The sequence below is a fragment of the Coffea arabica genome, chromosome 10c, assembly GCF_036785885.1.
Source record: "Coffea arabica cultivar ET-39 chromosome 10c, Coffea Arabica ET-39 HiFi, whole genome shotgun sequence".
NCBI lineage: Eukaryota > Viridiplantae > Streptophyta > Magnoliopsida > Gentianales > Rubiaceae > Coffea > Coffea arabica.
In genome coordinates this window covers 8,542,931-8,567,069 of record NC_092329.1, presented here as the reverse complement: position 1 = coordinate 8,567,069, position 24,139 = coordinate 8,542,931, and the positions used below count along the sequence as shown (strand labels likewise).

At 33.9% G+C, this 24,139-nt stretch overlaps 1 protein-coding gene and 1 long non-coding RNA gene across 4 annotated transcripts; both read right to left on the bottom strand.

Moving 5' to 3' along the window:
• Positions 1-4,097: 4,097 nt before the first annotated feature.
• On the bottom strand, positions 4,098-6,010 carry LOC140015682 (uncharacterized). Its single transcript, XR_011822312.1, has 2 exons — positions 5,768-6,010; positions 4,098-5,675 (listed from the first exon to the last, which is right to left on the bottom strand). It is a non-coding gene; the product is annotated as an uncharacterized lncRNA (long non-coding RNA).
• Positions 6,011-9,490: 3,480 nt separating this feature from the next.
• LOC113713822 (eukaryotic initiation factor 4A-3-like) lies at positions 9,491-19,746 on the bottom strand. Of its 3 annotated transcripts, none has more exons than XM_027237610.2 (9): positions 19,387-19,746; positions 16,735-17,297; positions 15,739-15,979; positions 15,550-15,630; positions 14,828-14,935; positions 14,613-14,732; positions 13,585-13,752; positions 11,189-11,275; positions 9,491-10,063 (listed from the first exon to the last, which is right to left on the bottom strand). In XM_027237610.2, exons 2-9 carry the CDS (start codon positions 17,049-17,051, stop codon positions 9,950-9,952), a joined length of 1,236 nt encoding a protein of 411 aa, XP_027093411.2. In that variant the 5' UTR covers positions 17,052-17,297; positions 19,387-19,746; the 3' UTR covers positions 9,491-9,949. The 3 variants fall into 3 exon arrangements, with proteins under 3 accessions (XP_027093411.2, XP_027093409.2, XP_071924322.1); XM_027237608.2 differs by having other exon boundaries at positions 16,735-17,214; positions 19,387-19,745; XM_072068221.1 differs by having other exon boundaries at positions 16,735-17,119; positions 19,387-19,524.
• Between the last annotated feature and the right edge of the window lie 4,393 nt (positions 19,747-24,139).

The window sequence follows — 24,139 nt, the reverse complement described above, 5'->3', positions numbered from 1 at the left end:
TTTGTAAAGTTCTTGTACTCCCTATAACAACATAACAAACTTTCCAAACAATCTGATATGATAATTACACATCAACCCTAACCAAGCTAGCAGATATAGTAGAATCATTAAAAAAAAACTTTTCTAAAAATGCGACAGAAACACTAAGATAACATGAAGCCACCAATTCTTGTCTTTTGTTAAGAAATTAGGAGGTTAGCAGTTAAATATCTGCATCTTTTGTTATTTTGGCTGAAAAAATACTACTGTTTTAAATGCAGAAATGCCTTTCAAACTTCATTATATTATTAGAATTATGCAGAAACCCAATAATGATCTAAGAGGCTTCAAGCAAAGAAATCAAGGGGGGAAAAGGTAATACATAAAGCAAGAAAAATAAGAAATTAGGGCACAAAAATTTACCTTTTGATGATTTCTCCAACCTAAATAAAAAAAACCACAAAAAAATTGAGCAAATGATGAGATACGAAATAAGTAAAAATAAAATAAAATCTAAGATTTAGAATTGAGCATGGTAGGGTACCTCAGTGTCAGATCAATCGACTTCTTCCTTCTGTGGCAAAAGAGACCTGTTGAAAAGAGAGTTTAAGAGAGAGGTACGGGAGGTAAGGGCATTGGTGGATGAGAAAATGAAGTCTCGTTTGAATCTTATGGGTAGATGAATAGCACAGCCTCCATATCCAAACACATCCTTATATGCTTTCTTAATCTCTCTCATATGATCCGATAAAGGAAGAAAAACGCTAACAAATATACATAAAAATAAACGGATATTCCTGTTTGATCTTGTCAACACAGGCCTCCATATCCAAATCCATCCTTATTTGCTTTCTTAATCTCTCTGATGGGATCTAAACAAGGGAAACAAGACTAACAATAAAAATAAAAATAAACGAAAAACTCAAAAATTTTAAGAGATTGGATTTTTTTGCGTAGAACATGTGATTTTTTAAATTTTACAAAATAAAGATGCTGAAGATCCAGTTTTTCACTTGTCTGCTTCTTTCCATGTGGCTTTTTTTTTTTTTTTGTCTATTTTCTTGCAGGCAAAAAAAGTATCAATACTTACGAAGCAAAAAACTGACGATCAAGATAAATTTCACAAAAAAATAAAAATAAAAATACTTACTGAGCAAAAAAATCACATGTTCTGATGAAGATGCCGAAGACCCATTTTTTCCTTGTTGCTTCTTGTTTCCACATGGCTTCCTTGTTTTTTTTTTGTCTTATTTCTTGCAGTAGAAAAGAAAGTCGAGATACTTACCGACCAAAAAACTCACCTGTTCAAATGAAGAAGATGAAGATGGTGAAGATCCAATTTATCTTTCAGAGAGAGAGGAGAGAAATAACGTTCAATCAGCAAAATAAACCTTGTAAAAAAAAAAAGGCACAGAAAAATGCAGCAGCACAATGTAAATTTTATGCAGAGAGCAACAAGAAACAGTTTGAATTTAGAAAATAGAAAGCAAGGAGCTGAGCTAACCAGAGTGCAAGAAACAGCAGCAAAGCAACAAAGGAAAACGGAAGAAAGGAACTATTATCACTGACCTTGATGATGATATTTCCAAAATCTAGAAAAAATAGATGGTCGGTGTGTAAATTGTGCAGAGAAATTGCATCAGTCTTCTCATCCATCAAGAAAAGAGGTAAAAGCTGTTATTTGGCAGATTGCAATAGTGACAGTAGAAGCAATTTTTAGTCAAAGCAATTTTTAGAAGCAATTCTTTGATTTCTCTTTGCAAGATTGTCATACAGCAATCAAACTCTTATATTAGCATACGATATAAAATTAATAAAAAAATTAATTTTAGTATATAATTAATATTTCATATAACCTTTAAATATCAATTAAAAAATTTACTTTAATTTCTCTTTGCAAAAGTGTCCTCTAACAATCCAACTATTAGTTTTCTTATAGTTATATATGGGTTCAAGATCACCTCAATGTTAGTATACACGATTAGTTAGTGTAACCCTTAAACAGTAACTAAAGGAGAAACTAAATTTACACTTCTTCAGACTAAATGCACACCCTATACATTTATTAGACGATCATGTCCTTAGCTTTTGTTAAGACAAAACTTTTTCTGTATTTAGATTATCGTTAGTAATATATTTCCAAAGAAAAAAATTCTACACCCTAATCTTTATGTTAATTCTACATTGAAATTCCTTCCCTTATTTATTTCATTCCAAAATTTATGTTTCTTGAACTTGCTCTAATTTTTTTCTCTTTCCTTTCATAGCCTACTACCTTTGCATTATTGAACTTTTTTTTAAACTTACACATAATCAAAATGGCAGATATTAGCATAAGAAGTCATTATCATTGAATATTCTACTTCGAAAACTGTTTAGATTTTAATTTTGTGAAATTGAAATGCATATCTAGGTATTGCTACATGCTTAATTTATTAATAAAATTTGTATTTACAAGCTTAATCGTAATTGAAAATCTAGATTGTTAAATTAATTTTAAATTGAAAATTTTATTCTTAAGCAATTATAAAATATTTGAAACATTTTTATTTATGATGTGTGTATTTTTTCCCTTTGTGTAGGCCTGTCAACGGGTCGGGTCTAGACCCGGATCCGTGAAATTATTGCGGGTATGGGTAGGGATTTAATTCCGTTTCCCGGATCCGGATCCGGATCCGTTTTGTCAAATAAAAAACGGGTCGGATACGGAATATAGTATTCCGACCCGTATTAGACCCGGATCCGGATATAAATGAATTAATAATTTAAAAAATATATATTTATCAATATAATTTGATTAGGGTGATGTATTTTAATAAAGTTAATTTTGATTTCTTTTCTTATTTATTTTTTCTTTGCATTAGTTAGAAATTAGTTTACAAATATATTTTTTTCTCATTTTTATTAGAAATTATAAATTTTGATAAATTTGTTCGGGTAGACCCGGATCCGGATCCGGAACATAGAATAAAAGACCCGTCGGGTAAACGGGTCGGATCCGGATCCGGCATAGTAATTCGGGTCCGGATCCGGAATAATGAATTCCGGCCCGTTGACAGCCCTACCTTTGTGATCTATTAATGTTTGTTTCTTGAAACTATATGAATCGTCAAAAAACTTAAATAAATAAGGGCATTGTTGTCCAATAAATGCAACGGGTGTGAACTTAATATAGAAAGGGGTGGATTTAGGCCCTCCCCTAATGAAATAGTAATTTCTTTATTAAATGTGATTATTAGAACTCTAAGTAGTAACCAAATAGACACTATATAAACAAAAAAAAAAAAGACAAATAAAAGAAACCAAAGACAAGCATAAGAAAAGTCAACCTTAGTGATTATTCAAACAAATATTATTATTCAAGTTTATAATCTAAATTTTATCTATTATATATGTTTGACTGTTTGTCCCCTTAATCAAAATCCTAGTTCCACACCTGTGCAGGGATGCTCCTAATTCTAAAATCACTCCATAGTACAAGCTGCCTTCAAAAACTGACTAAATGTTCTGCCTCCAAAAACTACTGAATGTTGGTCAAAACTTGGGTAGATACAATTTTCAAAAATTCTGAGTCATTGGATTTTTGAAAATTGAATCTACGCAAGTGTGAACCTTGAATGTTTACAGGTTTGTGGCGTGAAAAAAAAAATGGAGGCAAAAGAGAGAAGGTAGAACAGTCGAGCTTTACATTTTCGTTCTGCATTATAAGTATAACGGCCACCAGCCACCGCTTCCCTCCCACTCAAGAAAGAGGAATATAGTAGAACCTCAATACCAAAGGATTAAATCCAACAATAATGCCCCTTTAAACTTTGAAGGAGGACCTTCCAAGAAATAAAAAAAAAAAAGAATAATTAAAAATTTTAAAGACCAAAAAACATTCCCAACAAAAACTTCTTCGGCTCTCAGAATAAGCCGCTGATTCCCACAAGAAGAACGCGTCCGTTAACAGTTTGCTGAAGATGAATAAAGAACTCAACCAACATGGTTCTGCAACTGCTACTAAAGCAGAATAAATAGCTGGCAGAACTCACCTTGCGACGAAATTCATCTCTAATCCAAGCAACAAGAGCAAAAAGAGAAACTCAACAAAAATCACCAATTATCAGACCAGATAATTAAGGATCTTAAAAATGGCTTACAGCCATTTAAACGGTACTACGAATTGTGTATATATATATCATCGTTGTTAATCACTGCACCTACCGAATCATTATTACTCATGACTTAAAATTAAAGTACGAAGGAATAGGTAGGATAGCAAGTCCCTAGCGATTTAATCTTCTTAGTAAATTTGTTGATCACTTTACATGTCAAGAACTTGGCATCACGGTGACCATCGGCCTCGACAGCTCCACCTACTATTCTTGAAACCTTGAATGTCACAAGGGTCAGGTCCGACTTGTCCTCCCGCCACATTGCAGTATGGTACATGTAACAAAAGAAACCTCCTCCTAAATCAACTAAATAATCACACATACACCATTCCACAGTTATTAAGCTCTGCATTCTTAGGACTTTCCCATTGGCCCCCAACTGGTAGGCAACCGATGGATGAGCGGTTTCTTCAGGTAGATTGCAGATCAGGATAGCCCCATCATAAACAACGGCCTTTTGATGGAATGCAAATGGAGGACCACACTTGATATCGTCCATGGCATAAGGCCTATCTGATTCAAGGCGCCTGCAAAATTCATTTTCTTCCCAAGGAATGCTAAGGCGGTCGACCTTGAAACCAACAAACAACTCACAAGTCTCCCATTTGCCACTCCTGGTGTCGCAAGCAAAGGAGGCATATCGAGTTGAAACGCACAGCTTTTTATCAATAACTACGTGGGAGAATGGACGGCACATTTTCCCCTCCCAATATCCCCCTTCTAGGTTAAGGTTTTCATCCATATCGAAGCCTCCAAAATGTGATAAGTTTAAAGGTTAGATTAGGAAAATTTTGACTAAATCTCACAACTAATTTTAACTAGGTTGAAAGAGTGCCTCAGGTCGATTGAATATTTACCTTTCCTTTTTTCAACTATGACTTTCGAATCTTTTTCTCTCATTTTCAAAGACCTAGAGCTATTTAAAAAAGTGTTTTGTTTTATTTTTATTTTTATTTTTACTTTTATTTTTCTAAAACCTACACCTACAAATGTCATTTTTTTAATCTAATTTTAGGCCCTTTTTCCTTTAGATTATTTTGAAACTAAAAATCCATTTTTTTGTAACATCTTTTTTTTTTCAAAAAATGGGTTGCAATAACCATAATTTCTGCAAGAAAAAGACGAGAAAGCTTTGTTGTCGCCTCATCAGTTTGAAGGGTCCAACCAATTAAGCTTCCAAGAGCACAAAAGCATTCCTCACCAAAAAAAAAATAAAAATGAATAAGCAAATCTAGGAAAGAAATCCAAACAGAGTAAGAGAAGATTCCCAATTCAGAGAAAAATCAATTGTCCACTTAGAGACTGCCATTGGTTTATTTTGTACATACCAGGTGTGTCGAAACCATAGACATGTAAAATCTTCTTCTAAAATTGGTCTGATAAGCACCTATTTAGCACCAGGAAGCCCAAGTGAAACAACAAACTTTTTGAAAACCTCCCTAGGCGGTCTCCCCATCAGAAACTTGCCTGCAAGAGCATTCTTGAAAGGCTCAGCCACCAACTGCATTTCATGTCTAGAGATTATGAAGGCGGGCTCCCCTTTCAATGTTAAAGCCAACATGAAGAGGTGAAAACCACAGAATCATTGGAGGATGATGACTTTATTAAAATTGATGCAAAAGGCTTAATACCATGAAAATCACGAGGATGAGGTTGCCCCCTGAAAGACAGGAGGACAGCCATGGACGAACAAAGAATACCCTATGAGAGAGAGAATGATCGCCAGAGGGGAGAAGAGAGAGAATCTATAGAAAGGATCAGAATTGATTTTGACATGATGAATTCAAAATATTGTGTTTGTCCTAAATCCATTGTGTGGTGACAATTGGATTTATATGTGTTGACGGATATTTGATATTGTGTTTGTTGGATATCTGATGTTGATGGATAATTGATCTTGTGTTTGCTTACAGCAACAGTATGTTTTTATGGTTCTTGCTGGACTCCTCTTTACTTGTTTAATATGTGTGACTATTTTAGGTATTGTTTTAGATTGTTGGCAAGAGGAAATAGTACTTTTATTGGGGAAATTCTACCCAAAAATTCAGTATTTCGATTATTTTTTATTGATGACAAAAGGAGGAGACTAATAATGATGATTCCTTGTTAATAACTTTATTTTAATGCTTTATCTAAGAGGGAATATGTTTAAATTACATTTTGCTGCTATTACATATGCCACTAAGTCAGGGGAACTTGTTTAAATTATGCATGATCTCAAAAATTATCATTTTGTTTATCATCATAAAAAATGGGGAGGTTGAAGACTTTGATGATTAACAAGACAAATGATGATTTGGACTAATGCTTTTTAAATTAGAATCATGTTAGAACAGTTACTCAAACTTTTGGGAAAAGAAAAGATGAAAAACAAAGTCGCTCGCTGTTGGACACAAGCTTCAGACACACACCAACATGATCGGACGTTTGAAGTACTTCGGATGTCCGAATCTCCCTACGGTTAGTTTTTCCTGCATTTAATGCATGAATTTGTCTCACCAATTTTCAGCACCTATAAAAGACTTGACGTCTGAACTTGTTCAAAACTTTTGCCTACAATGAATACAAGCCTCCGCCCCCACGTGAATGGGCTGGTGGTTGGCGCCTCTTCCTCGGGTCCTCATGTCCCGGGATCGAATCTCCGCAGCAACATCGGCTTCTCCGTGCATCTAACGTGCTAGGTCTGGTTGGGGCGCTGGACCGGGTCGAAGTGGGATTAGTTGGGCCGCCTTTAAGGACTTGACCCGGACACCCACTCCGTCAGAAAAAAAAAAAAAAGAAGAATACAAGCCTCCTTGAGTGATTTGATAGAAAATACTCTTTTCTTTGTACTCTTGCATTCATGTGAGGTTGGAAATTAGTATTGTGATCTTCATTGTATAGTAAGCATTCAATTGTAACATCATAGAGGATTAGCTTGAGAGTTGTAAAACCCTTTCCTTTTATTTTATTGCCTTCTCTGAAGTTTCCCAATTGCGTGGTTTTAATTGCTTCATTTTTATTGCTTTCTCTCCGCTTGAGTACGTCATTACTTAGATTAATTTGGTTAGTAAAAATTGGATGAAAATTTGTCATCACTTAGATTTTTAATCAACCTAATTCACCCTTCCTCCCGCGTGAGTTACTTTGGGACCTTACAAGTGAGTTTTGCTTGGGAGTAAACTTTATTTATGAATGACCTCTACTGAAACCAATGCGTGTCTCTCATCAGGTATGTAGTTGAAACCCAATCACGCAATTATTGAATGAAAATCTAGATTTAGAGAGATAGATGTTAACTTTACCCACTCAATCTAACTTCAATCTCTCATCCTCTATCATTGGCTTCAACCTTTGAAACTCTCTCCTTAACGTTCTCTCATTCCCATGGTAAATCAAGCAATCAAATATCACTCTCTGTAAATAGAAGAGAGTAATGTCATGAATCCATAATTCAAATAGCGTTCTCTCTTTGTAAATGGAAATGGAAGATAGTAACTTTCAAAGTAATTACACCATCTTTTTTACTTTTTTTTTTTAAAAAAAATAGTAATATTCTTGACTGAAGTTAAGGAATGTGAGATAAACTAAAATTTTTGAAGGTCGAAACCCAAAGCGGACTGCTTCTTGACCATAGGATCTGTGACCAGGTTTGTAAACCAAATCTGTACAAGAATTTCCCTATTTGAATAAAAAAAAAAAGGGTTATTATCACTTTACTCTCTTAACGTTTGATATCACTATCAATTTCCTCCTTAACATTATTTTTCAGCCATTTTATCCTCAAGACTAACGGTTAAACTTAACAGAGTTTATTAATCCAAGTGATAAGACATGTTTAACCTTTAAAATTATTATCTATTTAGGATTATCAATTTGCCCCCTAAAGTTATTTTTTAGGCAATTTATTCCAATATTAAACCAATGTAGCAAGTTAAAAAACTTTAGAATACAGTACCATCTTTTTTATATAATAAAAATAATAAGAAATTTAGAGCGACTCTTCTCCTTTTTAATGTCAAGAAAAAAAAGTCAAAACATTAATTTCTTTCTTCTTGGCAATCTTATTAATATTGAAAAAATAGAAAAATAGGGAAAGGAGAGAGAGAGAGAGTTCAATTCTTTTTTTTTTAATACAAATAAGAAAGAATTCAATATTTTTATCGTTTTAAAATTACTTTACTTATCGGTTTACTACCCAATTATAATCCTAATCTCGAGGACATTAAAGTAATACAATTATATTAGATTCTTCCTTATTTTCTTTCTTTGCAAAATCTAATTTTCTGTCTCCCTCTATCCTATCTCCTTTTCTTTTCGTAGTATTAAAAAGTGTGAAAAAAGAAATTTGAAAAAACTCTTTTATTTTTATGTTTTTGGAATCTTAGAGTGAAAAAAAAGGAAGAATAATTATTCCAAAATTTTTATTTTAAATTATATATAAAAAAGGTAAATATATTTAAAAAATTTTGAACATGCTTTTTAGATATATTAATGATAGGGTAAAATATCTAGAAAATAATGTTAAAGAGTAAAGCAATTATATCACTATAATTTAAAGGAATAAAGTGATAATAATAATATAGTAATACTATAAAATAAAAGGGTATTTTTTGTCAAAAAATTATTAACATGCCAAATTAAATTACTTATGGGATGAAATGACTAAAAAATAACATTAGAAGATAAATTGATAATAGTAATATACTTTAAGGGAGTATAGTGATAATAACCCTAAAAAATTTCGTGATTTCTTTCTTTCTTTCCTTTTCTTTAAAGCTTCCTTTGATTTTATTTTAATGCCTTGACTTTAATTCTAATGTTATTCCTACTCCGTAAAAGTAGACAATTATAAGTTTAAATTGTTTATGGAACAATTCATTAGTTTAAATATATCTCCACCATCCATAAAATTAAGCGAAAACTATGCTTTCGGCATCAACAAATTTCTAAACTTACGCACAAATACCTTTCACAAACACCTTTCTTCTGCTTAAGTCTGTAGTATTTCACTTCCCCTTCTTTCTTCCCATTACAACCAAGATTAGTTACTTGCTCCAGTCTTTTACTCAAGCACACTTAGTGCGTCACAAAAACTAATGCCCTGTTAAGGTTCAAGTACTCGAGGGGTTAGGAGCCAATATTGCAGAAGATGCAAAACGTGCTGCCTTGAATAAAATTGCTAACCGAAAAACCCCGTAAACCACATTGACCACTAAGTTTAGCAGACCAAATAACATCATGAAACCTCTCCTGGATCGTTGAGTCGCCAGCTAGAATATCATATACCCCAAATTCAAAGTGCCATGCCCCAAGCTTAGTCTGATTTCTAATGAAAGGGCATCCTCCCCACCAAGTTTCAAAAGATTGTGCAGTAGAGAAAAATAAGCCATCTCAACGTTCTGTTGCAGTTGGCAACCAAGAGATTACACGAAGATCCATACATAACAAAAAAGTTGGCCGGACCAGCACACTAAACAGTCACCTGTCAACATTACTGTTAGTACTACACTTGGCGCCCAGCTTTTTAGGTTCAAAAGATATACGATAACAAGACACAGTCAACAGCACTACTTTTGCCATCCACCCCAACAATACATATCAATCAGCATATCATAATAAAATGAACAACCTCTCATCTTGCGGAGCAACTCTTCACATCCAATTCAGCATGAGACAGTCCTCTTCAATAAGCGAACACATATTCCATTTAACAGTCAGCCGCTTTCTCTTGCCACCACAAACGAAGTGAACGACAATCCAATTCACGAGTACGAAATCAATCATACAGGCAGATGAAAGTTGAGAAGTCCCTAAAATGTCTTATCTACTAATTAAATGAGATCGGCCACATTCATTGGCATTTCATCAATTTGGGTACTGTAGTACTGCTCAATATCTCTTAAAATCTTGATGTCATCACTCTTAACGAAATTTATTGCAACACCCTGCATGCAAGAGAGAGAGAGAGAGGAAAGGGGGGGGGGGCTTGGTTAACATACAGTTAACATACAACACAACGAATGCAATGAAGCACACATATGATATAATGGATGCTATCAACATGAAAGTTTCTAGCAACTTGCATCTAATAAGCCTCACTGAATCTGTTTTTACTTTTTAACTTTTGATGCTCCCTAATTCACTTAGCAAGAAGGTTGGCTAGACGTTTATAGTCTTTATGAGCACAGAGCAGCATTGCCTCAGCAGAAATCTACTAGACACATGGACAAAATCACACTGGTCTTGCAAGTTCGTATAGGTATTAAGAGGAACAAAGCTGAGGTAGGAAGTTCATGCACTGAACATGCGCAATGCTGATATTCACAAAAAAGAAATTAAAATGGGGTACTCTGTGCATGTTGCTATCTCCTTCCACAAAAAGCATTTAAATTGAATAATATATGTGACACTGAAGCTAAAACAACACGAGTACGTTAAGGCTATTCAGTGAAGAGGACTTTTGAGGCTCAAAATAACCATTCTACAACTCATTGCAAACATACAACTTATTTTCATAGTGTGCAGACAAAAAACAAAGTGAACATAACAAACTTGATGCTTACTCTATAACACAGATACGCTCTATTCAACTGTCCAGATATTATTTTCTCCCTTTGACTTGCAAATTAGGTGTAGTGTGTGTACTGTAGAGACGCACGTTTAATATACTCATCTATACACAATTTTAAGATTACAGAATTCACTATAGAAACTAATTGTGTAAGAACCACGACAATAAAACTTCACACAATTATTTCCAATAGTACCCACATAACTTTGACAGCCCATTCCCAGCACAAACCTTGTAAAACCACTTTGCATGCCATTCCAGAGTACATAATCAGACAACAGAATAGATCAACTAGAAGATATTCTGAGCGGAAATTGAAAGAAAAGCAACAGATCTTCCCCTTCTGGACATAGTAAAATAAGAAACTGTACACCATTCTTGCACTCACTTATCTTACAGCACTTATAACACGCTAATATCTAAAAAACTATAACAGGGATATTGGATATGGAAAATTAGCATTGCAATGTAAGCAGTTCCTTGAAAGGAGAGGAAATACCTTTCTCCCAAAACGACCAGACCGACCAATCCGATGGATGTAAAGTTCTCGATTGTTGGGAAGGTCATAATTAATCACTAGGGACACCTTAAACAAATTAAATAAACACAAGAAAATTAGATTGCTCATAACCAGACTCCAGCCATGTACCAAGACAAACAAAGAGAGAATTGCATTAACTATGAAGAAGTAAATACGGCCAATATAGCGCAGTGACACTACAATGCAAATACAGAAAACCTATAAATCTCATACAAACAAATATACAATCTCCTACCATAAAGCTCTATACCGAAAAACATATCAATCTCCAAACAGGCTCCTCTAAGAAGGTGGTTTATTTACGACAAGCCTCGTAACACCTGAAAAAAAAATCTCTAGGAGGAGAAAAACTACAAGTTTATAAAAAGAAACTTCCAACAAAGGTGCACAACTACTAGAAGAAAGCTCGAATTACTGTCGCGGAATATTGAAGCCTCAGAATGTTTATTGGCTTAAGCCCGTCAATGCAAAATCCCAGGTTTGCTAAACAAGCATAAGTCCCTAATAGCTACTCAGAATTTGAAAGATTAAAGGCTTGCCTAGCTTAAAGTAGTCAATTATGTGAGAATGGCCCGAGAGTGAATAATGTTAAATTCTTTCTTAAAAAAAAGCTATACTTTGAAACATATGCATTTCAAGAATTATGCAATTCCACATAAACCTAAAACTCATGGAAGAGGGACAATTTCCAGATATATTTCTGGGTTTCCAGATATGTTAACAAACCATCTTTGAGTGATCTCTTAATTGAACAAGATGTATTTCCAAGCTAAGTCCAAGTGTAATTCCAGGCAACCTATTATCTAGTTACAATTTATGCAATTACTAAAAAGTTAGGTTCCATCAACTCAACATGGAAAAGCTGCAACAAACATGCAAATGACATGCACACAGCAATTTCGTATCCAAGATCTGAATTTATGCATAATGCACGGTAATCACTTAGAAACATACTAAGAATCGCCTGAAAAATAATCTAGCCAAGCAATTCCCAGAACCCCTTCCCCATCATATTTAATTGGCTCCAGTTTCTTGAACTAAAGATTGCCACTGATGATTTATGGCAAATAATCCTTCATTTTTTGCATATGAAGGCTGGGAATGGTGGGACTAGTTGCTATACCAGGTGACTGAGATGCTTACAACACTTGAAAGTGCTGATGGGGCCACAATAGCGGCTGCCACGTGAGGAAGACAGCTAACAGAGATAGCCAGGAAAAGGCTAAGATGGATAGAAAGGATGGATAAGATAGGTTGGCTATGGATGGGGCCTGTAGCTTGTAATACAATGGTCTACTGAGCTGCTGACACCAAAATGGTTGTGCAAACCAAGAGGAATCCAAAAGAAATGGAACTCCACTTCAACATAAAAATGTGGAGGGGAAGGGGGAAGCATCCAGCACTTATAAAGGACCATATAATCCTAGAATATTCAACTCAATAATGCACTTTATTTACTAAAAAGAATTAATAATTCCATAATGCTTGGCTAAAATTTAACATGATAACCCAGATGATTTGCTCCACCAGACTTCATGATCTGTAATGCTTCGCCAATTGGATATGGATAAAAAGTCAAATGCAGACAAGTGACTCAATCAAGAGTTTTAGGGGCAATGCATGCCAAGCCCATGTTCAATGGAGTCTGCACTCAAAAGAAAGCAGCTACCCAGCCCACATACATTACATGTACAATGTCAAAAAAGCAGCAGCTACTCAACCTCCATAAACACATCATACATGCATAAACCTTTGTTGACTGTATATCCATGTCTACCACTTGTAAATAACATTAAAATGAATTAACATTCAAAGAAAAAAAATACTGTCCAATGCTATAAAACTAGATAAGTTTCCATTCAACTAGATGGAAAGCTCACAATAAATGATTTGAGCAGATAAGCATGGACTCCACCCTCATTTGTTTTTTGCTCCGTTAGCCGAATTTACACCCGGACAAGTTTGGCCTTTCATAGTCGCACAAAATAAGCTTAATATAGCTGTTTATTATAAGATGATAAAAACTGGTGACAGTTTAGGAGATGGACAAGGTGACAGATTATGGCTTTCCAAAGAAACATGCTTTCGAATATTAACCAACTTTTTCCACAATCACTATTTCCATAAGCGGGTGGGAAAACTGAGCAAAAGACTACAAGTGAATTTCCACTTACAAGGTTAAGCATTTGAGAAAAATCATGCAGACAAATAAAAAAAAAGGGACAAAGAACTAGCTTCAAAATGTAAAATCCAAAAGAAAGAATAAGATGAAAGGAGGGCTTTTTTGGGGCCCGCAGGGGAGGGGGGAGTTGGGGCTGGCAGGGGAATTGCTGGTTGTAGAATCTAAATTTTACCTGTTGAACGTCAAGGCCCCTTGCCCAAACATCAGTTGTGATAAGAACACGAGTATTACCCTCTCGGAAATGTTTCATAATTTCGTCTCGCTCCTTCTGAGGCATATCTCCATGCATAGACGAGACCGTGAAATTATTCTCTATCATTTTTGCACTTAGCCAATCAACCTGTCATGTTATAAATCATGTTAAATTAAACAATTTTGGCGAACCTCTAAGTAATGCTTCTCGTCCACAAACACTGATTTCATGCCTACAGACAAGTATCATTCTGCTAATGTAGATGTTAACATCCAAAACTTCACAACCATTCTATCCACTGAAATAGGGTTTCACTATTACAGATTTAGAACCAGATAGTCCATTTTGGTTGTCTTTTCAACTACTCAAGAAGAAAAAGCCTTTTCACCAAAACACCAGTGAGGACATTTTATAGACTTCAGTTATCAATGTTTCGTAACTCCCCCAAAACCCACCAAAAAAAAAAAAGTAAAAAAACCAAAGAAAGAAATAATTCTTTCCCTCCAAACAGCAGCCTGCAAGACCTCAACATCCTAAATTTTTGCAGCTGTGATAATAATTTGTCTAAGGTGGATCCGACTATATATTTATTTGGCAACACATTCTTAGTTTAGCTCTTCAAATTTTGAGTTCATAAGAACACATTTTCAACTACTTGAGAAAAACTTGTCTCTTTGCCAAAGGCCCTGGAGGTTATGCTAAGACCCATTGGCAAATGAGGAAAAATAATGGCTTCAGGAGAACACTTAATGCTCTAAATCTGACTTGGGCTTTACTACTCCAGGAAAAGAAAACCACACATTCGAGTGTTGATAAATATGTATTTCTCATAAAGAAAAACAAAAAGAAAACAACAAGGGTAGATATGATTGAAATATCAAACTTCATTCTCAGCAAAAGTAACTAAAGTTTCTACACTATCTCCATAACTTTCAGAGTGCCTCTTGTACAAAGGCAACACAGTAACATAATCGATCTTAGGAAAGAGATGCAAATAATAATGTTACCTTCCTCTTTGTATTGCAGAAAATAACAGCCTGGGTGATGGTTAGGGTATCATAAAGATCACATAGGGTATCAAATTTCCAGTCTTCTTTTTCCACAGCAACAAAGAATTGCTTGATCCCCTACAGCATTGTAACCGCCAAAAAAAATTAATTACCTACTTATTAATGATAAAATAATTATTCACAATAAGTAGAACTTCGAAACTATGACTTGCCTCCAGAGTCAATTCATCACGTTTCACAAGGATCCGAACAGGGTCTGTCATAAATTTACTCGTTATCTCCAAAATCTCATTCGGAAGGGTAGCAGAAATCAATACGACCTGCAATTGATGAAATAGTGCTTAGTCTGCTGAATGATTAGCGTAAATACCGGATCCACATTCACATCCCCAATAGAAGCACCATTTAGAAGAAACTTATAAAATTGATCCTGCGAGTAATTTTATTTGTTTTTCCCGCATATCAGACACTAATACAATCTATCTCTTTCCCGCAAATGAGTATCCTTAAACAGAAAAAAAGATAATGCGCAGAAACCAAAAAATCTCCTAATTCCAATAAAAGATAAATAAAAATTTGCTGCAGTAAAACTGCAGCATTAATGGCACTCTCGACGATGCAAAATGCATTTGACTAGATTAGTTTGACAAAAACATGCAATGATTCCAAACCCTGAAAAAGCAAACTATTCTCCTCAAAAACTACTACTTTCCTTATAGCCTCTCAGTCAATAAGCTCTAGAAGGTTACTAATTATCTTAGGATCTGTCTGGCACCACCCTTAGTAAAAAGTTAGTGACTTGCAATACAGATAAATCGAACATAGCTAACCAATGCCAATTCTTGGACAGCAAGCAACATATTCTCTTTTCCCATAACATATGAGAATGTTGACAACTAAGGGAAGGGAGTTACCCTACAAGAAGTGTGCTTACCTGAAGTTCTGGAGGAAGATATCTGTAAACATCATAAATTTGATCCTTAAACCCACGGCTCAACATCTCATCTGATTCATCCTAAAAATGTTTCAGAAATAAGAAAGACAAAAAATGCAGTCAGACTCTGGTCAACAGCCTCACAATTAACAGGTCAGAAGTATAAAAAGGAGAAATATATTAACTTACAAGAATCAACAACTTAATAGCCCTTGTTCGGAGTGTTCTTCTTTTTATCATATCACAAACTCTGCCAGGCGTCCCAGACACCACATGAACCCCATGTTCTAGCTTCCTAATATCCTCTCCCACACTCTTGCCTCCAATACATGCGTGCACCTGTACATTTATGAATTCACCAATTGCTTGTATCACTTGCTCTGTCTGTGCTGCCAATTCCCTTGTGGGTGATAATATCAAGGCTTGCACCCTAAATGATGGAAAACAAAATAATTATTCCAAATCCCTATGTAAGATATTATTCCCACAATTAAACTTCTCTTGGAAAAAGATTATTTTGAGCAGTAGAAAACAAGAAAAAGCACAAACAAACAAAACACAAGCGCTATACCCCAATGAGACCAAATAAAATTTTTGCCCATATATAACTTTTAACCTTCTTTTTTCTTTTAATTCAACATTTTACTTTCAACCACAAACATCTCAAATTAAATTTTCAGCTTGAACAACAAACAGCTGCAACAAGAAAAAGAAACAAACAAAACAAGAAGCACCCCAACCAATAAAATAAAAAATGGCACCATCAAAACACTGCCCAGTGGCCAAGGAGGGCTCTTAGAGTCCTCCCCGCTGTGCCTGTTTCATCAAGCGTAAAGCCATATTTATCTATTGCTACTTTATAAGGTCCATAAAGACAAAAACTGTGCCTGTTTATCAATTAGGGCTCCAAGCGAGCCTGTTTCATAATTTTGCCACGCCCTATAGGTTAAATATGTTTGTCCACTCTGCAAATTAAAAAAAAAAATTTAATACTATACCAGTGTTCTAAAGTTTGAAATCATGAAGTACTGCTATACAAATTTTCTCCAATATCTTAAACAAACCAAAATTTAAATAAGCAAGGGCAACCAAATTAAACAGAGTAACCTAAAAGATTAAACAAAAGAAAATCCAAAACTCAACTCCTTAGCCCTAGCTATTGTAATTACGAATTAGATTACGTACTCAGAAGATTTGGTGTCAACGACTTGGCAGACGGTTAGGCCAATCATTGAGGTTTTCCCAGTTCCAGATTGAGCCTGAGCGATGACATCACGGCCAGATATAATTGGAACCACAGCTCTTTGTTGAATAGCGGAGGGTTTCTCGAAGCCGTATTGATAAATCCCTCTCAACAAGTCATCTTGTATGCCCATTGCGTCGAAGGTCATGATGGGCTCCACACCCCTGGTCGTCTCGAACACCAGCGACTCATCGCCGGCGTCAAGCACCGGACCTCGACGGGTCCTGTTTGCCGGCACCACCGAACCCGATGCAGCCATGCAATTGATTCTTCTCTGGTTGTATAATTTTCCTGTTCTTTCTTTCACCTATTGGCCTCTTTCTAGGGCTTTTGAAATAGAGAAATAAGAGGAGGAAAATGACGATAAAAGGCGGAGTATTCAAGTGTAAAATTGATTCGCGCTTGAAAGTCGGTTGGAAACCCTACGGACATGTAAAGTGAACATGAACCGTTAGAACAACTGCTTCCTGATGTAAAATGTGGCAAACACGCTCGACCATTAACCCTAAATTTGCAATGCAAAATCAAGAAGATATGTGAAGTAAGCGCATAAAGTAGAAAAACGAAAGAAAAACATGAACCATATAATAAAAATCCAATCTTTATAACAAATTACACCCAATTAAGAAAAGCCCATCTCAATTTATAATCCGTTTGTATTCGTCGTGTTTACTAACCCTCGACATTTTAATCAAGAATTAGCCCAGAACAGACAATTAAAACTAAAACCACTAGCAAAAGGGAATTTTTAAACAAAAAAATCCAATCAGGCAACTTAAAAAAGCCCCAATCTTTCATTCAAAATGGCTAATGGAAAAAAATATATAGATCCAAGGGCATACCTCAGAGGACGAAGAACATAGGAAGCTGAAAAAAAGTCAGAGTAACAAGGAATAGTACGGGGTATTTGTATAACGGGGAAAGGGGTGGGCTATTGGGGGGTGATAGGAAGGGATTGAAGGGGGAGGGCAGCTTACAGACGTGGGTATGTGAGTGGTAATAATTGAAAAACGCGGCTTTGAATAATGGGAAGAGTGTTGCAGGTGAAATTATATCCGTTTTTCCCCGTCGTTTTATACTAAGTTATTTGTCTGATTTTTTTAACCAAAAAATTGGTCAATTTGATCAAACTCATCCTTTGAATTTCAACTGCTTGGTTTGGGGTCTTTATGGCATTGGATATAGCTGTCTAATAAATTCTTTTAGCTATGAGTACTAGTAGCTTGGAGTATTGTTGAAACTAGGGGTGCAAACGAGCCGAGCCGAGTCTAACATTGAACTTATCGAGTCAGGCTCGACTACTGTACACTCGAGCTCGAGCTCGAGAAAATTGAGCTCGAGCTCGACTCGAATAAGTAAGAAGCTGGCTCGAGTTCGACTCGATAAGGCTCGATTTACTCAACTCGACAAGAGCTCGAAATGGCTCAAATTCAGCTCGAAAATTTCTGTCACTAAACATAACCAGCTTTATTTAACCTGACTCCAATAGCACGTTTTAAGCTATTCAATGCCTTGCAAACTTGAATTTAACAATTCCAGACATGAATTAAAAGTAACAACAAACAAGTTCTTCATTGTCCAATAATACATGCACGAAATTATAGCTTTGAAAAGATTGATATATTTGCCAAATACTAAAATATTTTTCTACTACAGAGTAAAAGACAGGCAGTAATAATTTTACCTATAAAAACATTGCACATGAGTAACAAGCTTCAAAAAGCACATTTACCTTGTTCATAAATTACAAACCTTCATCATTACATTAAAATTACTAAACATTGCACAAGAATCTTCACTCGGCTTTGACTAAATATCATCAAACTCATTCCATTTAGTGCACAAATCTGTCATATCTTTAACATTTATACTTTCTCCTATCACCAACAGCCAAAAAGGCCGTGCAAATATTTCAAGTTCTTCTTGATTATCTGTTATATACGCGCATCACATACTTGAACATAACCTAGGACTGTATTTATGTGTAACATGTACCACATGACCACATTATTGTAAAGAAATATCCTACTACAATTAGACGGATTAAATAAAAAATTGATTAATTTCACTAAGCACATAATTTTTAAATGCAATCCAGCTTGCATTTTCTAACAGGACAAGCTAAAAATTACCCCAGAATGAGAAAATAAAAAGTGAACAATCAAAAACTACAAACCAAAAGTATTTCAATCAAACAGAAGGTATATTCCATGAAATGTATGTAAGAAGTTAAGAAAAGAAACCCAACATTCTTACCAATCTTCAAAAAACAGTCCCTAATAATAATAACAGATCCAAATTCAAAAAAAAAAATAAGGAGAAAAAAATACATTGACAGAAACCCTTCTTCCAATCAATAATCAGTACAATCTTAATTCACCGATCATGATATAGAAAACAATTCAATACATGCGACAGTCTAAAATCCATGAGATGAGAGAAGAAAGCGAATACCCGAGAAGAGAGAAATTTTAAATAAATTGATTGAAATTGGGGACGGAAATGGGAAAGAAGAGGCGATCTAATTCTAACGAAAGCTCCGTCGCCATTAACAGGAAAGAGGAAATTAATAAGGGAAGAAGAGAAAGGGCAACCTGTTCGCTTTGCCTGTCGCGAGGCCCTCCACCAATGGAGCTGATGAAATGGGCGTCGGAGAGAAAGGGCGGCAGTGGTGGAAGTCGGAGAGTGCCTGTTCGCTTTGCCTACCGTAGCTTCTAACTGGGAGTCGGAGAGAAAGGGCGGCAGTGGTGGTGGCAGAAGTGGCCAACAAACTGGGAGTCGGAGAGAAAGGGCTCTTCAATCGAAGGCCGGCAGTAGTGGTGGCAGAAGTGGCTTGAAGACAGTGGTAGCGGCGGCTAGGGTATGCTTCTGATTTGGGGAAAGAAGAATGCGGACAGCGGAACAGCCGAGTGGGAAGAAGGAGATGTGTTTGTGACTTTGGGTCCACCGTCCTCCACTGTCTTGGTCCTTCGAGAAATTGTTATCTAGTTTCTAATTTAGTAATTAGTTATATAAGTAAGGGTATTTATGTAATTTCGTACGACAGCGGCTATTTAGTAGGGATATATAAGTAGGGGTATTTATGTAATTTCATACAGAGCCGGTTAGTTCGCGTACATTGAAGATGATTGGTATGCGTTGATTTCCTTTGTTGGTCATAAGAAGCCGTTGGACTTCTGGGATCTAAAGTTGGCTAGAATCTCCAGCGAACCAACAGGTATCGCAACAAAATTATATATATTTAATTAGTATTAGTTTGTCTGTTAGTTGATTAAATTTGATTTAAAAGATTACTACTACATCAAATAGTCTAGTATCTTTAATTAGTACTAGGCTTGGTGTCCGGCGGGTTCCGCGGGGTATCCATTATTGACTGTTTTAGAATAATGTAAGATTTATTTAATAACATAGATTTCGAGTATTTTGTATAATAATTGGATAGATGAGTGATATATTGGATTGATTTATTTATCAATAGATATAATAAAATTGATGTGATTTGTATAGTGTTTTTTAAAATTAATATGATCAAAAGATTTGATGGATAATATTGGTTTCAAAAAATTTTGTTTTTTGATTTTAATTTAGTGATAAGTAAATATTATTTAAATTAATGGAATATATATTATTTTTTGACAAGATGGAAAATTAGGTGGATAATTACATTGAGAGTGTTATAATTTATTGTACTTTGGGCGTTGGTAGTTTATGTATTTTAGAATGATGATAATTTGGATAGCTAGGATGAGAAAGTGTGCATTGTTGCAGTGGAAAAGTCTATGGAAAGGATATAAAAGAATGGAAAGTTTGTTGAAAAATAAATGGATAATAGATATTTTTTTGGCAAATTTTGATATAGTTTGGGTGTTGTGTGATGAGATAAATTAATAATTTGGAATAATTTGATGTTATAGCTTGGTAAAAAATGTGTTTATTAATTAAGTAGATTTTTTTCGATAAGTAAAGATGATATTGATTTAGTTATGAATGAATGTGATTGAGATAGATAGAAGTTGTATTTTTTTTAATTAATAGAATCTAAATAAGTAAAGGATAATATTACTTTTGAGAGTTGAGAGATTTTATATATTAATAGTTTATTGATAAATGGATATTAGATATTTTTTTGGCAAATTTTGATATAGTTTGGGTGTTGTGTGATGAGATAAATTAATAATTTGGAATAATTTGATGTTATAGCTTGGTAAAAAATGTGTTTATTAATTAAGTAGATTTTTTTCGATAAGTAAAGATGATATTGATTTAGTTATGAATGAATGTGATTGAGATAGATAGAAGTTGTATTTTTTTTAATTAATAGAATCTAAATAAGTAAAGGATAATATTACTTTTGAGAGTTGAGAGATTTTATATATTAATAGTTTATTGATAAATGGATATTATTGAAAGTAAGGTGATGTGTATAAATTTTTTATAAGAAATAGAAATGATTGCACATGAAAATTATAGAGTTTAATCATTGTAATTTGCAGTAGAATTTTTAAATATTTATTGTTTGATGTTTATGTGACTTATTTTATGTGACTTAATGTCATAGTGAGTTTTGTATTAATATATAGATATAGGTACACGAGATATTTTGTAATATGCATGTATGCATATGTGTGTGTGTGTGTGTGTTTAGTATTTTATTTTAGGTGATATAATGGTTTAATTTTTGAAGTGTTTATTTTTTTGTGGTTTTGTTTGTTTGTTATATTTTTATTATTTATTTATTTATATATGTGTGTATATATATATGTAGATCTATATTTAATATTTTATTTGAGTTTGTATGATTGTTTAGTATTGTTTCGTCATGTCTATCTTTTCTAGTTTTGTTTGTTCGTTATATTTGTAGTGTTCCTATTTGTCTTGTGATTCTTGTGTCAATATGATATATTTTTTTGAGTTACATCATGTATATTTTTGTCTGTATATATAAGGGTTTGTTTGTCTTTTTTTGTTTTAGTCTTCAATGGTGTATATTTTCCAATTTTTTAATTTTTGAAATATTAACGAACTAACATTTTTGCAATAGAGGGAAATTATCCTATATTTTTAAGAACAATTAGTCATATTAATGCAAGCTAATACAAAGTGGCACAATTGATTTATATTTATTAGATACACACAAAATTTTCATTGATATATATATTTTTCAAAAAATCAATATTTCTATCGATATATATATATTTTGCAGAAAATGAACATATATAAAAAGACACACAATTAATCATCACTTTGTATTGACCGCATTTATATTATGTTGCTCAATCTTAAAATGCAAAAACTTTAAGTTAATAATTCAGTAGTTAACAAATATTATCGAAGTAACATTTTTGAAATAGAGGGAAATTATCCTATATTGTTAAAAACAATTGGTCGCATTAATAGAAGCTAATACAAAGTGGCACAATTGATTTATATTTATTAGATACACACAAAATTTCTATCAATAGATATATATATATGTATTTTCTAGAAAATCATTATTTTTGTCGACATATATCTTTTGGAGAAAATGAATATATATATATATATATATATATATAAAAAGGCACACAGATAGGATGCAAGAATATATATAGATTTGTATAGCCCAAAAAAGATTATATATTCGTATTTGTATGCACACAAAATTTTTATCGATTTGCATATTTTTTAGAAAATCAGTATTTTTGTTAATATACACATTTTGGAGAAAGTTTAGTACTTGCATTAATTTTTTGGGAATTAATAAGATTCTAAAATTTAAAGATAACACAATTTCGAAGAGTCCGTTAGTTTATTGATATCGAAATTCAATAATGCTTGATTGAATAGCATATATGAATAAATATATATAACATATATAAACTAAATATTTTTAACAATGTGATATTAGAAATTAAGAAATCATATATTCGTATTTATTAATCGAATAATCATTTTTGAATTCAATGAGTATTAGATCGATTAATTTGTAAATAAATGTTGCTGGAAAGAATAGTACTTGCATTAATTTTTTGGGAATTAATAAGATTCTAAAATTTAAAGATAACACAATTTCGAAGAGTCCGTTAGCTCATTGATATCGAAAATTAATAATGCTTGATTGAATAGCATATATGAATAAATATTTATTTAATCATAAAGCAATTTATTTATTGATTAATCAATATCTTACTCAAAATCAACGAATAGATAATGTAACAAATACAATTTATATTGTCCTGTATATATTAGATGCACACAGAATTTTTATTGATTCACATATTTTTTAGAAAATCAATATCTTTGTTAATATATATATTTTGGAGAAAGTTAATAAATATAAAAGAGCAGAAGAAATTATATTTTGAAGAATGAGACATTAATACAAAGTTAAAGGAGGAAGTTATATGTTGAAGGAAGTTAATAAATAAAATCGATAAATTAATATATTTTTGTCAATAAAGTCTGATAACAATTGCAGCAGCGGAAGATGGACAGGAAACAAAAGGACAAAATTGACCACAAAATTACAAAGAAACCAGGACAAGGGCACAATCGGAAGAAGGGAACAAAAGAAGAAATGAGGAAAAGCGCACCAACAGCCAAAGAGGTTGCACGGACCTGAGAAAGGACAAAAAAGGACGAAATGAGATGCGAAATCACAGGGAAACCGGCACAATCAACTATAGCTCAAGCCTCCGGGTTTTATGTAGTTTAGATTAATTTATTACATTTGATTAGAATTTGAATTAGTTTAATTAGTAATAGTTTATTAATTAATAGTGTTATTAGTATTAATTGTATTGCCTCTGCCTATTCAGTACAAGTACTATTTAGTAAGCATTATTGCATTTTCTTGTTTAGGATTTTCAAGTATTTACATCTTATTCTTATACATGCTCCTTATGATCCTACCATTGTCACTCAATTTTTCCATTTTAGAGCGTTCTCCGCACCTCCATGTGTTCCTGCTTTTGGGGGTCATTTCCATGTGATGCCTACTCCCTTACTCGGATTCGACTATAGTGTTGGTTCATCCTTTGTTAGGCCACATATGTCATTTAGGATGAATAATGAGTTAAGCGAAAACTTGATCGTATCTATGACTTATTAGGGTCTTCGATGGGTTTTTCGCTAGTTTTTCCAAATAAACGCAAATACTGCTCCTCATCAAGACCCTTCCACAACATCTACAAATCTTTTTGTTCGAGATGTGGTCAGACTTCTGTGGTGGACCTCTCCGATAATGATGAGGATGAACAAATGCCTGAGACACTATTTAGGAGGTCTGAACGCCTACAGCTGCAACAAGATCTGCCATACCGGAGAGTGCATTGGAGATGTGGTTGCTCTACTACCCCGCACAATAGG

Excerpts from the sequence above, each read along its gene's own strand:
- LOC113713822 (XM_027237610.2), bottom strand. The coding sequence starts at position 17,051 with ATGGCTGCATCGGGTTCGGTGGTGCCGGCAAACAGGACCCGTCGAGGT. Across the intron at positions 13,753-14,612 it reads TCTGCAATACAAAGAGGAAG|GTTGATTGGCTAAGTGCAAA; the intron begins GTAACATTATTA and ends ATAACATGACAG. Across the intron at positions 11,276-13,584 it reads GGGGCCTTGACGTTCAACAG|GTGTCCCTAGTGATTAATTA; the intron begins GTAAAATTTAGA and ends AATTTGTTTAAG.